Source organism: Anas platyrhynchos, chromosome 1 (assembly GCF_047663525.1).
Source record: "Anas platyrhynchos isolate ZD024472 breed Pekin duck chromosome 1, IASCAAS_PekinDuck_T2T, whole genome shotgun sequence".
NCBI lineage: Eukaryota > Metazoa > Chordata > Aves > Anseriformes > Anatidae > Anas > Anas platyrhynchos.
The window spans coordinates 126,381,605-126,396,610 of NC_092587.1; the positions used below are offsets into that span (position 1 = coordinate 126,381,605).

A 15,006-nucleotide genomic window follows, 5' to 3' on the forward strand; every position below is an offset into this window, starting at 1 on the left:
CCTCATTTATAACACTTTGGAGACTCAGGAGTTGGCCTCAGCGATCCTCTTGGGTCTCTTCCAGCTCAGGACGTTCTGTGATTCTATGAGCCCAGGGGAGAAGTGGTGAAAGGGACAACCAGACCAAGATACGGTAGGTTTGCCAGGATGGATTTCAGTGCCGAAGTTTCCTCCTCAAGTCTACTTCAGCCATGAGCTAGGGACGGCCCTCTGTGTGGTAACAGGCCCTGGTGCTGAGGTCACAGTGTATCCCCCCTACATCCCTCTGCCGTGCGTGCCAGCTGTGGCCCAGTTGCTTGTGGGGCCGGTAGGAGGAGGACCCAGAGAGAGCGTTGTGTCTATCTGGGGACATCCTGCTGCGATGGAGAGGCTGAGAGCCCTTAGCGGTGAGGGGCAGCGGGAGGGAGGTTGGGGGCTGAAGCAGGACCCTTGCCAGCAGGCTGCTCGGGGCTGCGTCTCCTGCGGAGATTTCTCTCCCAGCTGGCCAAGATCCTCGTCCCTACCAGCTCCAGCCCCCTGCGGCCAGCAGCACCGATGCCACCTGCTCCGTTCTTTCCTTCCTTCCAGGTGTGGGCTGCTGGCCCAGACGGAGCCGTCGCCAGGGCAGAGGCAGGGTGCCAGGGCCTGTCCCTGAAGCGGCCCCGACCTCTGGCACTGTTGCGACTTTGCTGGAGCGCCTGCAAGACGAGGAGGTGAGCTGGGGGCTCCCCACCATGATGCAGCGGGGGGAGCAGGGGGAGCCTGTGCCTGGCGGCACCTCTGCCCTCCTGGTTTTCTCGTCCAGAAGCCCCGGCACAGGGCAGTGCCCAGCCTGGAGCTTCTCAAGGAGCAGTCATTTGCCCGGGCCCCATCTCAAGGTCCCCTGGCTGCCCAAGCCCAGAGGCCAGGGGCTTTGTGTCCCTATTGCAGCTTCCCAGCCCCAGCAGCACATCCCTAGGCTCTGCAGAGCGAGGGCGGGCAGCTGGCGGCGCGCTGGCAGGAGGAGCAAAGCAAGTGCAACTGATCCCTATGGTGCTCTGTCCCCAGGGCGACAGAGCGCAGACTTACTGCGAGCTGGAGAGCGTCTTGTGGGGAGATGACAGCTGCCTGCAGTGCGGTGTCGTCAACCGGCTGCTAGCAGAGGTGTCCTGGGACCTGACAGCTGGCCAGGTGAGATGGTGCTCTTGGAAGGCCAGGGGAGCAGCCTGCCAGGCATTTATTGGAGGGCAATGCGGAGCACACAGACAGGTTTTTCTGGCCTTGGGGCCCCACAGAGGCTCCCCAGTGGCCCTGACCTCGATCAAGCGGCTGGGGAGAAGCCTGCCGGGCTAGGCGGGGAGCAACAGCTGGGGAGCTGCTCACCTTCCTTCCCCAGGGGAGCAGAGGTGGCAGCCGCCCAGCCCCAGGCACAGCTGTCCCCAAGGGGTGTTGTGGGGGAGCAGGGGCCATCTCCCCAGTGCCTCCAGCACACAAAGCCCATTCGAGCTGAAGCCTCGTAGCCGGGGCTGGCTGCCTCGCAGATCAGGGGATCGCAGGATGGCTGAGGCTGGCAGGGCCCTCTGGGTCCACCTGCTCCAAGCCCTGCTCCAGCAGGGCCACCCAGAGCAGGCTGCCCAAGACCGTGTCCAGGCGGCTTCTGAAGATCTCCAAGGAGGAGCCCCCACAGTGTCTCTGTGCCAGTGCTCCGGCACCTGCAGCTGTTCAGCCCGTCCAAGTGCCTCACGCAGCCTGTCTCCCGGGGGGCAATTCACCTGAGCCTCTTTTGCAGGGCGTGACGGAAGACACGAAGGTGGCTGCCAGTGACGTCCTGGTGGCTCTGGCCCGCTCCCACTTCAGCTTCGTGCTAGCCGAGCTGCTGGCCCAGCTGAATGCCCCAGGGCAAATCTCCAAGGAGTTCGTGCTCATCACTGTGGGCAAACTCCTCAGCACCAACGGTACGCTCCAGCACCGCCATCCTCCCTCCATCCCTCCCCTCCCCGCCCGCTTTGGGCCAGGCTGGGAGAGCTGGGATAGAAAGGGATCCTTCCCCTCTCCACGCAAGCTGTGCTGAGCTGGGGGGCACCGTGGCTGCAGCGCCTCCTCCCTCGCTGCCAGTGCCGGCTGGGGGCTCTGACTGTGGCCACTCTCCGTTCTCTTCACAGCCCTGCAGTGCATCCCCTTCATGCGCGTGGTGCTGTTGGGGCTGCGCACCGTGCTGGGCCAGTTAGGGAGCGGCCGGATCCTGCGTGCTGCCTGCGGTGGTGAGTGGACCCCGGGGAGGGGCAGGGGCAGGGGCAGGGGCAGGGCAGCCCCTGGCACCTCGCTCTGGTCTCAGAGCGGGCATGGCAGGCCTGAGCCCACGCTGCTGCCAGCCCTGGGCCATCCCAAAGCGTTGGGGGCGCCTGGAAAGGGTGGCTGAAGGTTTCTGTGGGCTGGAGGTGAAGGTGCCCGGGAACTCCTGGGTCCCCTTCCTGGGCTTTCCTACCGGGTTCGTGTGCCCTGATGGGCAAAAATTGGGCTTCCAGCAGGCTGGCGGGGGGTGCCGCTCCCTTCCCTGCTCCAGGCTCCTTTTTCTCTTCTCTTGGTGCAGCTCTGGAGCAGTGGGCCAAAGCGGTCAACGTTTACATCTGCACCTGGAAAGGATGCTCCTTGCCTGCTACGCAGAAGGAGCAGCTCTACGAAAGCCTTTCCCAGGTGTTGTGCTCTGTGGCAAGCACCTTGCTGGACTGTCAGGAGGAAGAGGTGAGAAGTGCTGCTTTCCCAGCTGGGGACGGCAGCAGGGATGTCCCCTGTGCCTGTGCCTCTGTCTGTGCCCAGCGGGCTGGCTGCAGAAGGCCCCAGCCTGGCTCTGTGCCTGGGGCTGGGGGCTCCCTGCGGGGAAGCAGCTGAAGCCCAGGGCATTTGGGCAGGCAGGGCGGGGGGGTGAGGGGTGGGGAAAACCTCTCTGCCCTGCCCTTCTGCTCTGTGGGCAGGGCAGACCTTCAGCCTTTGACGCTGGGCCTCCCTGCTTCCTCTCCAGGACAAGCAAGCTGTCATCGGGGCCATGACTCCCTTGATGCGTGTCCTCCTGCACAAGGAGGAGCACCGGGAGCATGTCTGGGAGCAGCTCCTCTGGCTCCTGCACCACTACCGGACTGTCCAAGACACCTCCAGGGTGACCAAGGTGAGGTGTGGCGCAGGGCCTGGCACGGCCGTGGGGTCTGTGCAAGTGGCACGAGGGCTCAGGGATCTGTGGCATGCAGGGAGGAGCCAGGGAGCTCCCCTTAGAGAAACGTGCAACAGGGAGGTCCGTGGAGATGCGAGGCTCCCTCGGCTCTTCAGGCAAGGGAAGAGCAAGCGTGTTGGGGCCAGGAGGGAGCCAAGAGGCAGTGGGGCCCACCTCTGGGAGATGGGAGGCTTTGCCCCCACCTCCCTGGGGGCTGTTTGCACGGGGAGCTGTGTTGCTGTGACAGTTGCTCCATTCGCAAGTGGCTTGACATGGCTTCGGCCCTTTCTTCCTCTCCTGTTCTCTTGCAGAGCCTCCTTTCTTTCCTGGAGGCCCTGGAGCAAGCTCAGATCCCCGTCCCCAAGGGCAAGTGTCTTGCCATCAGCAGTGTCGTGTACAGCAAGGTAAGGGGAGCCTGCAGCCACACAGCCACAGCAATTCCCTCTTGGCTGAGTCTCGGGAGGACTCCAGAGCCCCGAGTCTTTGAATGCTGCTCAGCCTTGGCTGCTGGGTGCTCCAGACCTGTGCGTGTGTCCCTGGGGACGCTGTGGGGTGGGCTGGGTTTTGGCTGGGGGTCCTCTTGCCACCAGTGCCCAGGGAGATGAGAGCTGGCAGCGCCGTTTCTTTTCGGGCCCTCTCAGTGCTGCTGGGACTTGCTCCACCATGTTCCCACCTTGTTCCCACAGCTCACTGCCGACAGCACAGAGCACAGCCAGGAGCAGAAGGCAGAGCTGAGCCAGTGCATCCTGCTGCAAGGTAAGGAGAGGAGCTGTGGCGATGCCCCGTGGTGTCCCGGCAGCTCTCTCCCAAAGCTGCTTGCTAATGCAGGATGGGATTTCCTCCCCACAGCTCGGATCTGCCCAGAGGAGACGATCCTGTTCCTGGAGTCCCAGCTGGGCCACGAGAGGGAGGCCGTGCGCGTGGCAGCCCTGGGTCTGCTCGGTGCTCTGGCACGCTGTGACGGTCAGTACTGCGGGGTCAGGGCTTGGAGGGCTCTCTTCCGCCCTCTGGGCTGTGCCTCCACGCATGCCTCACTGGACCTCTTGCAGAGCCCGCGATTGCAGAGAAGCTGCCCCAGGTGGTGGAGGCTGTCAAGCGTGTGTGCAGGGACCCCAGCATCCGGGTGAGCTGCTTTGGGAAGGGACTGTGCCGTCGGGGTCGGGGTCGGGGTCGGGGTTGGGGCCGGGGTGGGAGAGAAACCTTTTCCCTCAGGGCAGAGGCAGAGCCTGGCAAGGCTGGACTAGAAGGGCTCGGACCCAGGCAGCCATTTCCCCGCTCCTTCGTGTTTAGCGGAGGGAGGGCTGACGGCCAGAGGTGATGCCGCTGCCAGCATGGGCAGGTCCCGGTGTCCCTGTGCTAAGCACACTTGACCCCTGGCAGGTGAGGAGGGCACTTCTGCACTTCATCAGGGAGCTGCTCAGTGCCAATGCCCAGAGCTGCTCAGCGTGGGACGTTGTGGGCTACATCTTCAGCGAGTTCAGCCAGAGCTCGAGCAGAAGGGTAAGGACAGCGTGCAACATCTTCCCTGGGGAGATCTGCTGCCAGGAGGCTGGCATGGGAGCCTGCTGGGGCCACGCCTGAGCCTTCTGGGGCAGGAACTGAGAGCAAGCGGGGCAGGGGGTTCCCAATGTTGTCTTGCAGGCTGCAGGACTCCTGTCTGCCCAGGAAGCCCAGGAAGAAGGAGGTCTCCAAGGGCTGTGCATGGACGTCCTGGGGTCCCTGGACATCTCTGTGAGAGGGATGGCCAAAGTAAGTCCTCCTCTGTCCTGCTGCTGCTGCTGCTGCTCCTCTCCTCTCTTCAGGCCATTTGTTCCTAGTCCCCTTTGCACACCTGAAAGCTCCCCCCCAGCATGCTTGGAAGTGCTCAGGGAGATGCACACCGTCCTCCCCATCTCTGAGCTGAGGCAGAAATGCTGACGGGCTGAATTGTCTCATTGCCTACAGCTCCTGTGGCCGAGGCTGCTGATCTATGTGATGCCAGCCAAGTACACGGGCATGCTGATCCCCCTCTCGCGCTGTCTGCGCGCCCTGGCTGAGAGCAATGAGCTGACAGCAGGGCATGAGCATCACGAGCTGGATCCCGATGTCCTCAACGCCTGCTTGCAAGGTAGGAGTAGCAACTCCCCCAAGGAGCTCTGCTGACCTCGGGGTCTGCGTCCTGCAGGGACGGCAGCGTGGCAGGGCACGGTGTGGCTCGGCATCTCACCCAGCATTTCTTTCTCCCCGCAGAGACGACGCTGACTCCGCACAACTTGCTGGCTCGCCTGCTGGTGGTGGCGGGGTCTCCTTTTGCGGGCAGCAAACTCCAAGCTGCTGCCTTGCTGCTGATGCAGAGCCTCCACAGCAGGATCCACGCAGCTGTGGGGGCCACGTGGAACAGCGAGATTCCCCTGCTGCTGCAGTACCTCCAAGGTAAAGTGCTGCTGGGGAGGGGGAGAGGGAGGGAGGGCATGGCAAGTCAGCTTCCCAGCATGGCTAAGGGGAATCCCCGCCTGGTGCCCAGAGCTTGTTCTGCTGCCGTTTTGTTTCCCTGCCCGGGAGCCAGCACTGAAGCTGGGGGGAGCAGTCCCACAGCGATCCATTCGTCGCGGCACATGGATGGGGCCCTTCCCATCCCCTTGGACAGCGTGCTGGTCCTGGTGGCACCTCCATGGCCCTGCTGGGGCGGTGCTCGTGGGGAGGGACGGACGGCTGCCTCTGGAGCGGGTGCAGCCACCAGCTTCCCTGGGCCAGGCCAGCTTTGCAGCAGCTCTTCTTCTGTGGCTTGGTCCCAAGCGAGGTTTTTGTCTTCTTTCTAGGAGGAAAGGGGAACATCCCAGACGCTGCTGAGTGGGAGCGCCGTCTGCTTCAGGTACTGCAGCCCTGGGAGGCGTAGCATCTAGAGGTGGCAGGGGTGTTTCCCAGGCGCCCCACTCCTCCTCCTAGAGGAGTCTCTCCTTTCTCACACGGGCCACAGCTCTCGTGGAAGGCCACTCTGGCATGGCCGTGTGCCTTGGCACTGCCTCTTCCTGCTTGTCAAAGGCCAAGAAGCATTCGCTTCCTCTCCTGTTCTCTCCTGCAGTTCCTGAGGGCATCCCTGGAAACCATCGGGGACGACGCCTGGATCAAGCGCCTGAGCTGTGCGCTGAGCCAGTGGCTGGACAGCTCTCCCAGCAGCTCTGGGGAGAAGGTCGGTTCCCTGCCCGGCTCTCCCCTGGCAGCGCAGCCACGGGGCCCCCGCCCACGTGCGGGGCTGGGGCTGGGGCTGCAGGCGGTGCTCTGCCCACGAGGGCTGTCTGCGCTGCTTCCCCGGCCCTTGCCCCCCGCGGCCTTTCCCTCCTCTCGTGCTGAGCGGGGCTGGCGAAAGCCCATCCCTGCGTCCGGGCTCGGCTGCTCCCCGTGCGCTGGCCCCGTTGCAGCACGCCAGGCTGTTGCTGCATCTCGGGCTCGGCTTGTTCCCTTGCAGGCTTTCCTGTACAAGGCTCTTGGGACGACGCTGGCAGCTTGTCAGGAACTGCCACACGTCCAAGAGAACCTGCTGCAGCATCTGACAAGAGCACAACCGGAGGAGCCATCTGAGGCCCAGGTGAGCTTCCCTGCTCTGTCCCTGGGGGAAGGGGCTTCTCCCGGCCCTGCTCCAGGCTCCTCATCGCTGCCCGCCACTGTGGCTGGCCATGACTGAACGGCTGGGCCCGTGCCGAATGTCCCTCGGTCTCTTGTTGCAGGGAATCATTTCTCTCGTCTGCCAAGCCGCCGACAGCCACTTCGGCCTGGTCTTGGAGACACTGACAGCATTTGCTGCCACCTCGTGCAGTGGCCGGGGCTTGAGGGTTTCCAGACGCAGGAAGGTGAGGCATTTGGGGTTTCCCTCCCTGGCTGTCTTCCACCTGCTTTTCATCGTGGGCTGTGGGGGGCCATGGGGCGGACGTCTCACAGCATCTCTTGCAACGCAGACGACCCAGGCCAGCAGGAGAGCTGAGGCCACTTGCAGTGCTGTCATGCTCGCCCACAGCAGCATGGCACTGCGTGCCTCCAAGGAACAACTGCTCGCCCACGTGGAGGCAGACATCGCGGGCAACATCCTGCTGCTCTCCATCTCCAGCAGCCAGGTGAGAGCTCGGGGCGTGCAGGGGCAGGGCTGCTGGGTGCAATCCCAGCTCCAAGCCCTCCGTGCTAGGGCATCCTGAGCCGGGCCGTCTCTTTCCAAAGGTCCCCCGAGGAATGGTTTGTCCCAGCAGGAAGATGCAAGCCCTTCCCCTAGATTTCCCCCGTGTGCACATGTTCCTCTCGCAGCCTGTGGCCCTTCCTCCAGTTCCAAGGGTTTTCTTCTTCTCTCCTGGGCCCCAGAACTTGCAGACCAATCTTGCTGTGGCGCAGAGCATCCTTGAGGTCGGCTGTGCCATCCAAGCTGTGGGGAACTTGGGCAGCTTCCATCCTGTCCTGAAGCACAAGCTGCTGCTGATCCTGCAGGTGAGTGCCCAGAGCCAGGGCTGTCTTGCAGGGGAGTTTGGGGCCATGCCAGGAGGCAGGAAGGTCTCCCTCAGCTGCGTGGGAGCTCCTGAGCGCTGCAGCCAGTGTCTGGCAGGAGTGCCCGTCCCCGGGCAGGGTGTGAGAGCTCTCCTGTGCCCAATGCCCACTTGGCAACTTTCTCTTGCAGAACTTGATGAAGACGACTCTCTGGGACTTCCCGGCAGCGTCCCTGCACCTGAAGGTGATTCTGGCCCTGGAGCAGTGGAGGTAAGAGTGAGGAGCTGCGGGGGCTGTGAGGCGGGATGACGTTCCTCCTGTTGGGGAGCTCCCAAAGAGCAGCACTCCCTGCCACAGCCTAGGCTGCTTGCATTTGGGGCTGTCGATGAGGACAAGCCCAGATGCCACGTGACCCTCTCTGGAGAGCGCTAGGAACTAACTCCTCTTTGTTTGTTTCCCCTTGCCAGCAAGCTGGAGATCTCGTTCAGCAGCAAGGAAATTTGCAGCCTGCTGTCTGACTGCTGCCGGGCCATCCTGCCACTTCCCTCAGCGGCTGAGCAGCTTGGGAAGATCAGGAACGCAGAGCAGGCAGTACTGCAGCTCCAGGTAACTTACTGTCCCTTCCCAGCACAAGCTGTGTGCTGGCAGCAGCCGTGATCCTGCATCTCCGTCCCTCTCCTGCGCTTTCAGTCCCTGCACATGGCCACGAAGGCTCTGGGCCGGCTCATGGCAGTCCTGCTGAAGACAAAGCCAAGCCCTGTCCACTTTGTAGACATCGCCGAGGTGAGTATCCATGGGGTGCTGGGGCAAGCGTCCCTCCTGTCAGCAGTGGGGCCCCTGGGGAATTAGCAGAGGAGCAGGAACCTCCTGCTGCCATGCCAGGTGACTGTGAGCTCGGGGAGGCCAAGAAGTGGGCCCTGCACGGGGGAAGCCAAGAGGCAGTCCCTGGCTGGCTGCAGCAGGGAGCTGGCTGCAGCAGGGAGCTGGCTGCAGGGAAAAGCTCCTGGGTGGGAGCAGGTGCGTCTGAAGAGAGTGGGGCAGTGCCGCAGGGCAGGCCCTCAGGGCAAGTGCCAGGAAGGGAGGGAAATGGAAAGGGATGGCGGGAAGGGAAAGATGCCCCTTGGCAGCCAGAGCTGCTCTGCCCCAGGTGCTGTGGTTCTGGCTCTCCTCGGACAAGCCGTGGGTGTGCAAGAGGGCCCTGCAGGTCTGCACCCAGCTGCTGGAGGACTGCAGAGATGGAGTGGCTTTTCAGGTGAGGAAGGATGCCCAGCGTGTGCTCCCAGCTGCAAGGGGGCCTGGCAGGGCAGCTCTGCCCAGCTGTGCACGGGCTGTCGGGTCCCCCAGTGCCCAGCCCCACTCTGCCCAGTCCTGGCCTGAGCAGGGCGCGGGTGGGAGACGCAAGGGAGTGCTGGGGCCACCTGCAGCCCTTGTTCTTCCTCTCGCCTCTGCAGACAAGAGGTGCCTACCTGCCGTTTGGCGCCTTGGCGGGATTGCTGGGGCCTCTGACCTGTGAGCCCACAAGCAGCTCCCGCCAGCTGGCCGCTGCCTGCCTCAGCTCCCTTCTCCACATCCAAGGTGAGTGTGAGTAGAGCAGGCGCCTGCCGGCCCTCTGCCCCGCCTGGCCCTAGCGGGATCCCCCGCGGGGGCTGGGCCCTGCCGCCAGGAGGGAAAGGAGAGGCACGGTGCTCGGCTGCTGTCCTGTCCCCAGCCTGTTCGTCCTCCACCTCCCCAGCCACCTGGGGAGGGATCCTGGCAGAGGGCCACCCAGTGCCACCTGCCAGCAGCGTTTCCTGCAGCTGGGGGCACTCAGAACCTGGCAAGAGCCATCCCGCTGCAGCGAGTTCAAGACTGACTCCCCTGGCCTTCAGCAAAGGCTGGGAAGGTGCCCTAAGTGGGACTCCCCTTTTCTCCCCGTGCTCGTTCCAGCCAAGGCCACGAACAGGCTGTTGCAGACAGACGACCCTGCGAGCTTGTGTGAGGGGCTGAGTGCTCGCAGCGACGCCTCTCAGCAGCTCCAGACCTCCATCCACATCGCAGAGGTAAGGAGTGCCCTCAAGCTTGCCTGATGTTCTGAAGAGCTGGAGCGGAGCCAGGCTCTCGATCTCTCCTGGTTCTTGCATCTTTCCAGATGGTTTGCAAAAACGTCCCCAAAGAACAGGCTGGAGACTTCATGAATGCCATCCAGGAGCCCTTCCGGCATGCCAGAGGAAGCCGCGTGCGTGCTGCAGGCAGCTGGATGCTCACCTTTCTGGAAACATGGGGAAAGGACATTGGTCCAGACGTAAGAGACCTTTTTCCATGCCTTGGACTTTCTCGCTTTGGCTGTCGCACCACACATCTTGCCGGTTGTGTGCTAAAGAAGCTCTCGGGGCAGAGTCAGGGCTCGGGCAGGGTGCTAGGGGTGAAATTTCGCCTTCGAGCGTGAAAGCATGGCAAGGGAGCAGGCGTGGCTCATGGGCTGAACGTCCATGTTCCCGTGCCAAGACGTTCTTTCTCCCCTGCTTCTTTCAGGTGCGAGGAATCCTCTCCACCCTGCACAGCTGCACAGAGTCCATGCGGGAGCCCTCGTTCATGTCCTTCGTGCACCATGCGGTGCTGATCCTGGCCCGCCATCACGAGAGGCTCACGATGAATGTCATCCTCGAGCAGTTTGTGCCTATGGACAGGTACATGCGCTCCTCCCTTTCCTGCTGGGCTCAGAGAGCCGTAGCTTGCCTCCCCTCCCCTCGGGCGATCCAAGGGAAGCAGCAGCTCCTTGTCCTCCAGCCAAATGTCAGAGGTGTGCTTGTACCACTGGGAACAGAGCATACGGGCTCATGGTTGCACATCTCTTGGCAGAAACACACTGGAGCTGTGGAGGACTCTGGGAAGAGACAGCATTGGCCTCAGTGTGCTGAAGCGCTTAGCGAGGAAGCTGAGGAGAGTGGGAGACGACAGCTCCCAGCCCAGCTCGTCCAGTGGCAGGCTGCACGCCCAGCAGCCTTCTGCGGAGTCCTTGACTGTACGTTCAGAGGCTTTGTGCCTGCTCCCCCACTGCCAATCTGAGGGCAAGGCGTTGGGTGCCCTTTGCAAGCGTCTCTGGACACTGCCAGGACACTGCTGCAGTGTCTCAGCGGTAGCAGTTGGGGACGGCCAGGACAGCCGCTGCTCCCAGGCTGCAAGGCTGTCCCGGAGACGGGGCGTGCAGGCAGTAGAAGTGCCCCAGGCAGCCAGCGGGCTGGGGCTGGTGGCAAAGCTCTTGTTTAACGGGTGCTTGTCGGGTGCTCTCATTTCCCTGCAGGTCACCCGTGCCATCTCCGAAATGGTGTCCGTGCAGTCCAAAGAGGGGGTCCAGAGCTTGCTTCCCTCCCTCCTCCCTGGGCTCCTGCTGCAGCTCAGCAAGGCACTGGGGGAAGAGATGCTGTTTGCGCCCCTCAGCCCCTGGAGAGGGCACGCTGAGGATCAGCGGCAAGAGGGCAACGTGTGCAGGTCAGGGGCAGGAGGAGCAGGGCAAGGGGGGCTTGAATGGCCTAGCCAAGCATGGGTGTGTGTTTCCTGTCCTGCTTTGTGGCCCAGCTCTGGCCACGGGCAGCTGTGGAGGCTCTGCCGGTGTAATTCCCGGCCTGTCAGGGTGTACCAAGCATTGCACTCAGGCGGTGCTGCCTCACTGGGGAGGTTCGAGTGCTCAGATCAGTTCCCCCACAACACAACACAACACAACACAACACAACACAACACAACACAACACAACACAACACAACACAACAGGGCACCTTGCCACACAGTTGCTTTTCTGGCCAGCTTTTGCCACAGACTTGGTGGCTACAGAGCGTTGCCTCTGCGCTTCTTTGCCTCTCCCTCCCTCGCTGGAGCTTGGGAGGAGTGAAAAACCAGCTTGTAAAGCTGCTGAGCGTTCTTGCTCTGCTAAGTCTTCCCCTGCGGAACACTGCTCTGATCTGAGACTTCTCTGGCTCTTGCTCTTTCCCAGGCCTTTCTGCGAAACTCTCCTGTCAGTGCTGACCAAATGCGCTGAGAAGAGCTGGCTGACGCCATTCTGGAGGCAGAAAATGTCGGCGCTGCTGGAGAGCCCCTGCACTTATGCTGAGGGCATGTGCCTCCTGACGAGGTGAGAGCCCCAGGGCAGCATCTCGCCTTCCTCTCGGTGGCTGCGCCCAGGGGAACGGCTGCCGGGGCCCGTTCCTGCATGCTCGGGGAGCTCTGTGCAGGGCAGAGCAGCGCCTGTGCTGGAGGAGGGGAAGTCCGCGGTGGCAGCCTGCAGCCTTCCCACTTGACCGGGCGTTGCCCCTTGTGCTCTTTGTGCAGTGTCCTGCTCCGTGCCCAGCTCATCTCCCGGGAGCTGATTGAGATCTTCTCCCAGTGGCTGTGCTACCCGTCAGCAAACCTGCAGCTGACGGCCATGGCTTTCTTTGCTGAGGTGAGGCAGTAGGAGGGCAGGGGGGCTCCCCAGGGCTTTTCTGAAAGAGGTTGCTGCTTGGGCTGCCTCTTGCTGTGGGGAGAGATGAGAAGCAAGCGCCCCCATCGAGACTCCTTTGTGCGAAGCCTGCTTGTGTGCTGTGCCTGGGCTGAGGTTGTGTCCTGACTCTCGTGGCTGTGTTGCTCTGTTGCAGCTGATGAAGGAGCCGCCTCTTGAGAAGAGGAACGTCCTGAAGACTCTGCGTGTCTTGGCTGAGAAAGCATACCACCGAAGCAGCACCATCAGGCAGCTGGCAGCGAGAGCTCTGGGCAACGCAGCCGGCAGCGTGCCCATGGAGGTGAGACGGATTTCCCTGCGCTCTGACTGCAGGGATATTCCCCTCCCTAGCAAGACCCCAGGGGAGAGCTGCTTCAAGGGCCTGGACAGAGCGGCAAAGGCAAAAGCAGGGCTCCTTCCTAAGGCCGCGCTCCTTTCCCTCATGCCAGCAGGGCTGCCGAGGGCAAATTGGGTGCCAAATGTCAGAGTCAAAAAGTCTGTGCACGTCTTTGGCTTTGCAGGTGCGGAAGTGCAGGAGACGAGTTGTCCGGGTGCTGCAACAGAGCCTGGCGGGCACTGCCCGTCCCGAGGTGGTTGCAGAAAGCATGCTGGCGCTAGCTGAGCTTGTGAGGGTGCTGCAGGTGGTGAACTTGGGATCGGCCTTTGAAGACATCGCCAGGTCCACCAAGATGTTCTTCGAGTCTGTGAGTGAAGCCAGCTCTTGCTGCCGCTGCTCTGAGAAGCGTGGGGTGGGCAGGGGCCTGCACGCGCCACCTGGATGGCCTCTGCTGGCTGAGTGCCTGCTTCGGCCTCGTTACCCAGCTGACAAACGGCTTTCTGCTTGCAGGAAGAAGAGTACCTTCGCTACTCGGCCTTGCGCCTCTATTCAGTCCTGGCCTCCTCAGCCTCGACCAAGGGGTTGTTCTTTGCCAGAGAAGTGGCAGAAACATGGGTCAGCCTTTTCCTGCACCTCCGGGATCCCGACTTGGCAGTTGCCAGCGTAAGTGCCCTTGCAGCTTGCTCCCAAAGCCCCAGAAAGCTGCGTGGCCAGGGCCGAGGCGTTCTGCCACTGCTGCCTGCTCAGCGGCTGCCGGGCGTCTCTGCAGATCCCCCCTAAAAGTGTGCCAGCGAGCCTTGCGCTGTGCTGCCCAGGGCAGTCTTACCAGCGAGCATCTCAGGCCTCTGGGCCCTTTTGCTGGCCACGCGCCTTCGTGCCTGCCTTTGCCTCCCGGAGCTGGTGCTCCCCTGGGAGCAGGCAGTGGGGAGCAAGCCCACGGATTCGGCCACCAGGCATCAGGACTGGGTTGGGTGCCGGCCGAAGGGATGGAGCAGGTCCCCTCTGCTGCCGCCAGTGCGTTCCCCTGCCAGCGAGTGCCCCTCGGGCAGCCCCCCGCCAGCTGGAGCTCAGCAGCACATGGCTGGCTGAGCTCCCTGGGCAGGTCCCAGACACGCTGCTGGAGGAGGAATGACGGCACAACTCTCCTCTTCAGATGTGCAAGATCACCTTCAGGCTCTGTGTTCCATTTATGGGGCTGAGGCGGCCACGGGAGATCATCTCTCTGTGCAAGAGGCTGGGTGCACAAGAGCTGCAGGATGCGCTCTGCACTCACCTGGTAAGGAAGCTGTGCTCCAGCGAGACGTCAGGGCCCTGCGGCCCTGCCCGGGCTCCCTCAGGGGAGTGCACGGTGATGCACGTGGGGCTGGCCAGGACTGGGCCATGGCCATCCCTCCTGGCCACCCACTGCCTCTCCCCTTCCCCCTGCCCCAGCTGGCTGAGGGGCAACAGAAGGCATCTTTTTGGACCCCCGTGAACTTGTGCCTTCCTGTCTTGCCCTAGGCCAGATACGCCCCCTCAAAGTTGGAGAGGCTCCGTACCGTAGCCAGGAGAGGCTGCCTAGAGAACGGGCAGAGGCTGCACCCATCGACCTTCGAAATCCTTGGTGAGAGCCCGCACTGGAACTTACCGCTCCCTTTCCTGACCAGAGAGCTGTAGGGGCCTCTGCTTTCTCTTTCCTCCGGGCCCTGCCTTTGCAGAACAGGGCAGACACCGTGCTGTGTCCCATGGGCTGAAGATGGGGTAGACAGGGACGCAGGGCTTTTCCTTGCAACCTGCCTCCGAGTTCCTTCAAAAGCTTGAGCAACCATCGGGGAGTGATCTGGAGAATCTGGAGAGCAGCTCCAGGGTGGCAGGGGGCACAGCTGCCTGGGCTGGCTGCTCACAGCTCTGTCTGTCTTGTTGCAGCTTTCCAGGGCCCGAGCAGCACTGAGGACGCCCAAGTGTGGAGAAGGCAGACAAGGCCCTCTGTGGCCGTGGCACCCTGTGGACAATAAAACTCTGTACATGTACGTGGTCTCAGCGCTCGCTGTGTCCTTGGGGAAATCCAACTCAACGTGGCCTCCCCTCTGCGGACAAAGGGTCTTTTTCGTAGGGCCAGGGGGGCACGTTGGGGCCTGTGGGGAAAAGCCTGGCAGGATGCACAAATGGGTTCTGAAGGAGCTGGTGGACCTCACCATGAGGCCTCCCAGGGTTATCCAGCAAACGTCACCGCGATCAGGAGAGGCTGCTGGCAAACGGGAGAAAGCAAACGTCGCCCCTCCAAATTGGTTTCTTCCCTTAAAAAGAAACTGCTTGCCACTCCTGTTCCCAACGTGTCCATTTCGTGAGGAGCGTAGAGGACGTATACTACTGTAACCTGGATCTTACCTTTTTCCCCCAGGTTTCACTGAAGAGCCCTTTGCACCCTTTGCACCTTCCAGGAACTCATCTTGGGCATCTTTGGAAAACTGCTCTCCAAAGCAGTTCTCAACATGTGCTTCTGGGATGGTTTTACTCGGGTGGGCAGCTGAGCTCCACCACAACCGCTCTCTCACTCCCCCTCCTCCAAGAGGAACAGGGAGAAAAGAGGATGCAAAGGGCTTGAGGGTTGAGATAAGGACGGGGAGATTG

General features: G+C 62.4%; 2 protein-coding genes across 2 annotated transcripts; both read left to right on the forward strand.

The window, feature by feature from the left end:
• Positions 1-248: 248 nt before the first annotated feature.
• LOC140001400 (maestro heat-like repeat-containing protein family member 2B) lies at positions 249-11,673 on the forward strand (the record flags this gene model as incomplete). Its single annotated transcript, XM_072033024.1, has 32 exons — positions 249-386; positions 568-692; positions 1,027-1,149; positions 1,748-1,913; positions 2,121-2,219; positions 2,549-2,700; positions 2,978-3,121; positions 3,475-3,567; positions 3,850-3,919; positions 4,013-4,126; positions 4,213-4,286; positions 4,544-4,663; positions 4,805-4,912; positions 5,108-5,270; positions 5,393-5,575; positions 5,962-6,014; positions 6,225-6,332; positions 6,609-6,728; positions 6,868-6,990; positions 7,096-7,251; positions 7,490-7,612; positions 7,800-7,879; positions 8,077-8,215; positions 8,300-8,392; positions 8,757-8,861; positions 9,061-9,184; positions 9,536-9,648; positions 9,738-9,890; positions 10,121-10,275; positions 10,448-10,610; positions 10,890-11,077; positions 11,577-11,673. Coding segments are annotated over exons 1-32 (3,852 nt in total), but the record flags the coding sequence as incomplete, so codon positions are not given.
• A 16-nt stretch (positions 11,674-11,689) lies between these two features.
• Positions 11,690-14,405, forward strand: LOC140001463 (protein maestro-like). The gene is made up of 8 exons (XM_072033069.1): positions 11,690-11,714; positions 11,912-12,023; positions 12,217-12,360; positions 12,581-12,763; positions 12,907-13,059; positions 13,550-13,672; positions 13,897-13,999; positions 14,302-14,405. Exons 1-8 carry the CDS (start codon positions 11,698-11,700, stop codon positions 14,388-14,390), a joined length of 924 nt encoding a protein of 307 aa, XP_071889170.1. The 5' UTR covers positions 11,690-11,697; the 3' UTR covers positions 14,391-14,405.
• The last annotated feature ends 601 nt before the right edge of the window (positions 14,406-15,006 follow it).

Coding starts and splice junctions, on each gene's coding strand:
- LOC140001463 (XM_072033069.1), top strand. Junction 12,764..12,906: donor CCAAGATGTTCTTCGAGTCT/GTGAGTGAAGCC, acceptor TTCTGCTTGCAG/GAAGAAGAGTACCTTCGCTA. Junction 14,000..14,301: donor ATCGACCTTCGAAATCCTTG/GTGAGAGCCCGC, acceptor GTCTTGTTGCAG/CTTTCCAGGGCCCGAGCAGC.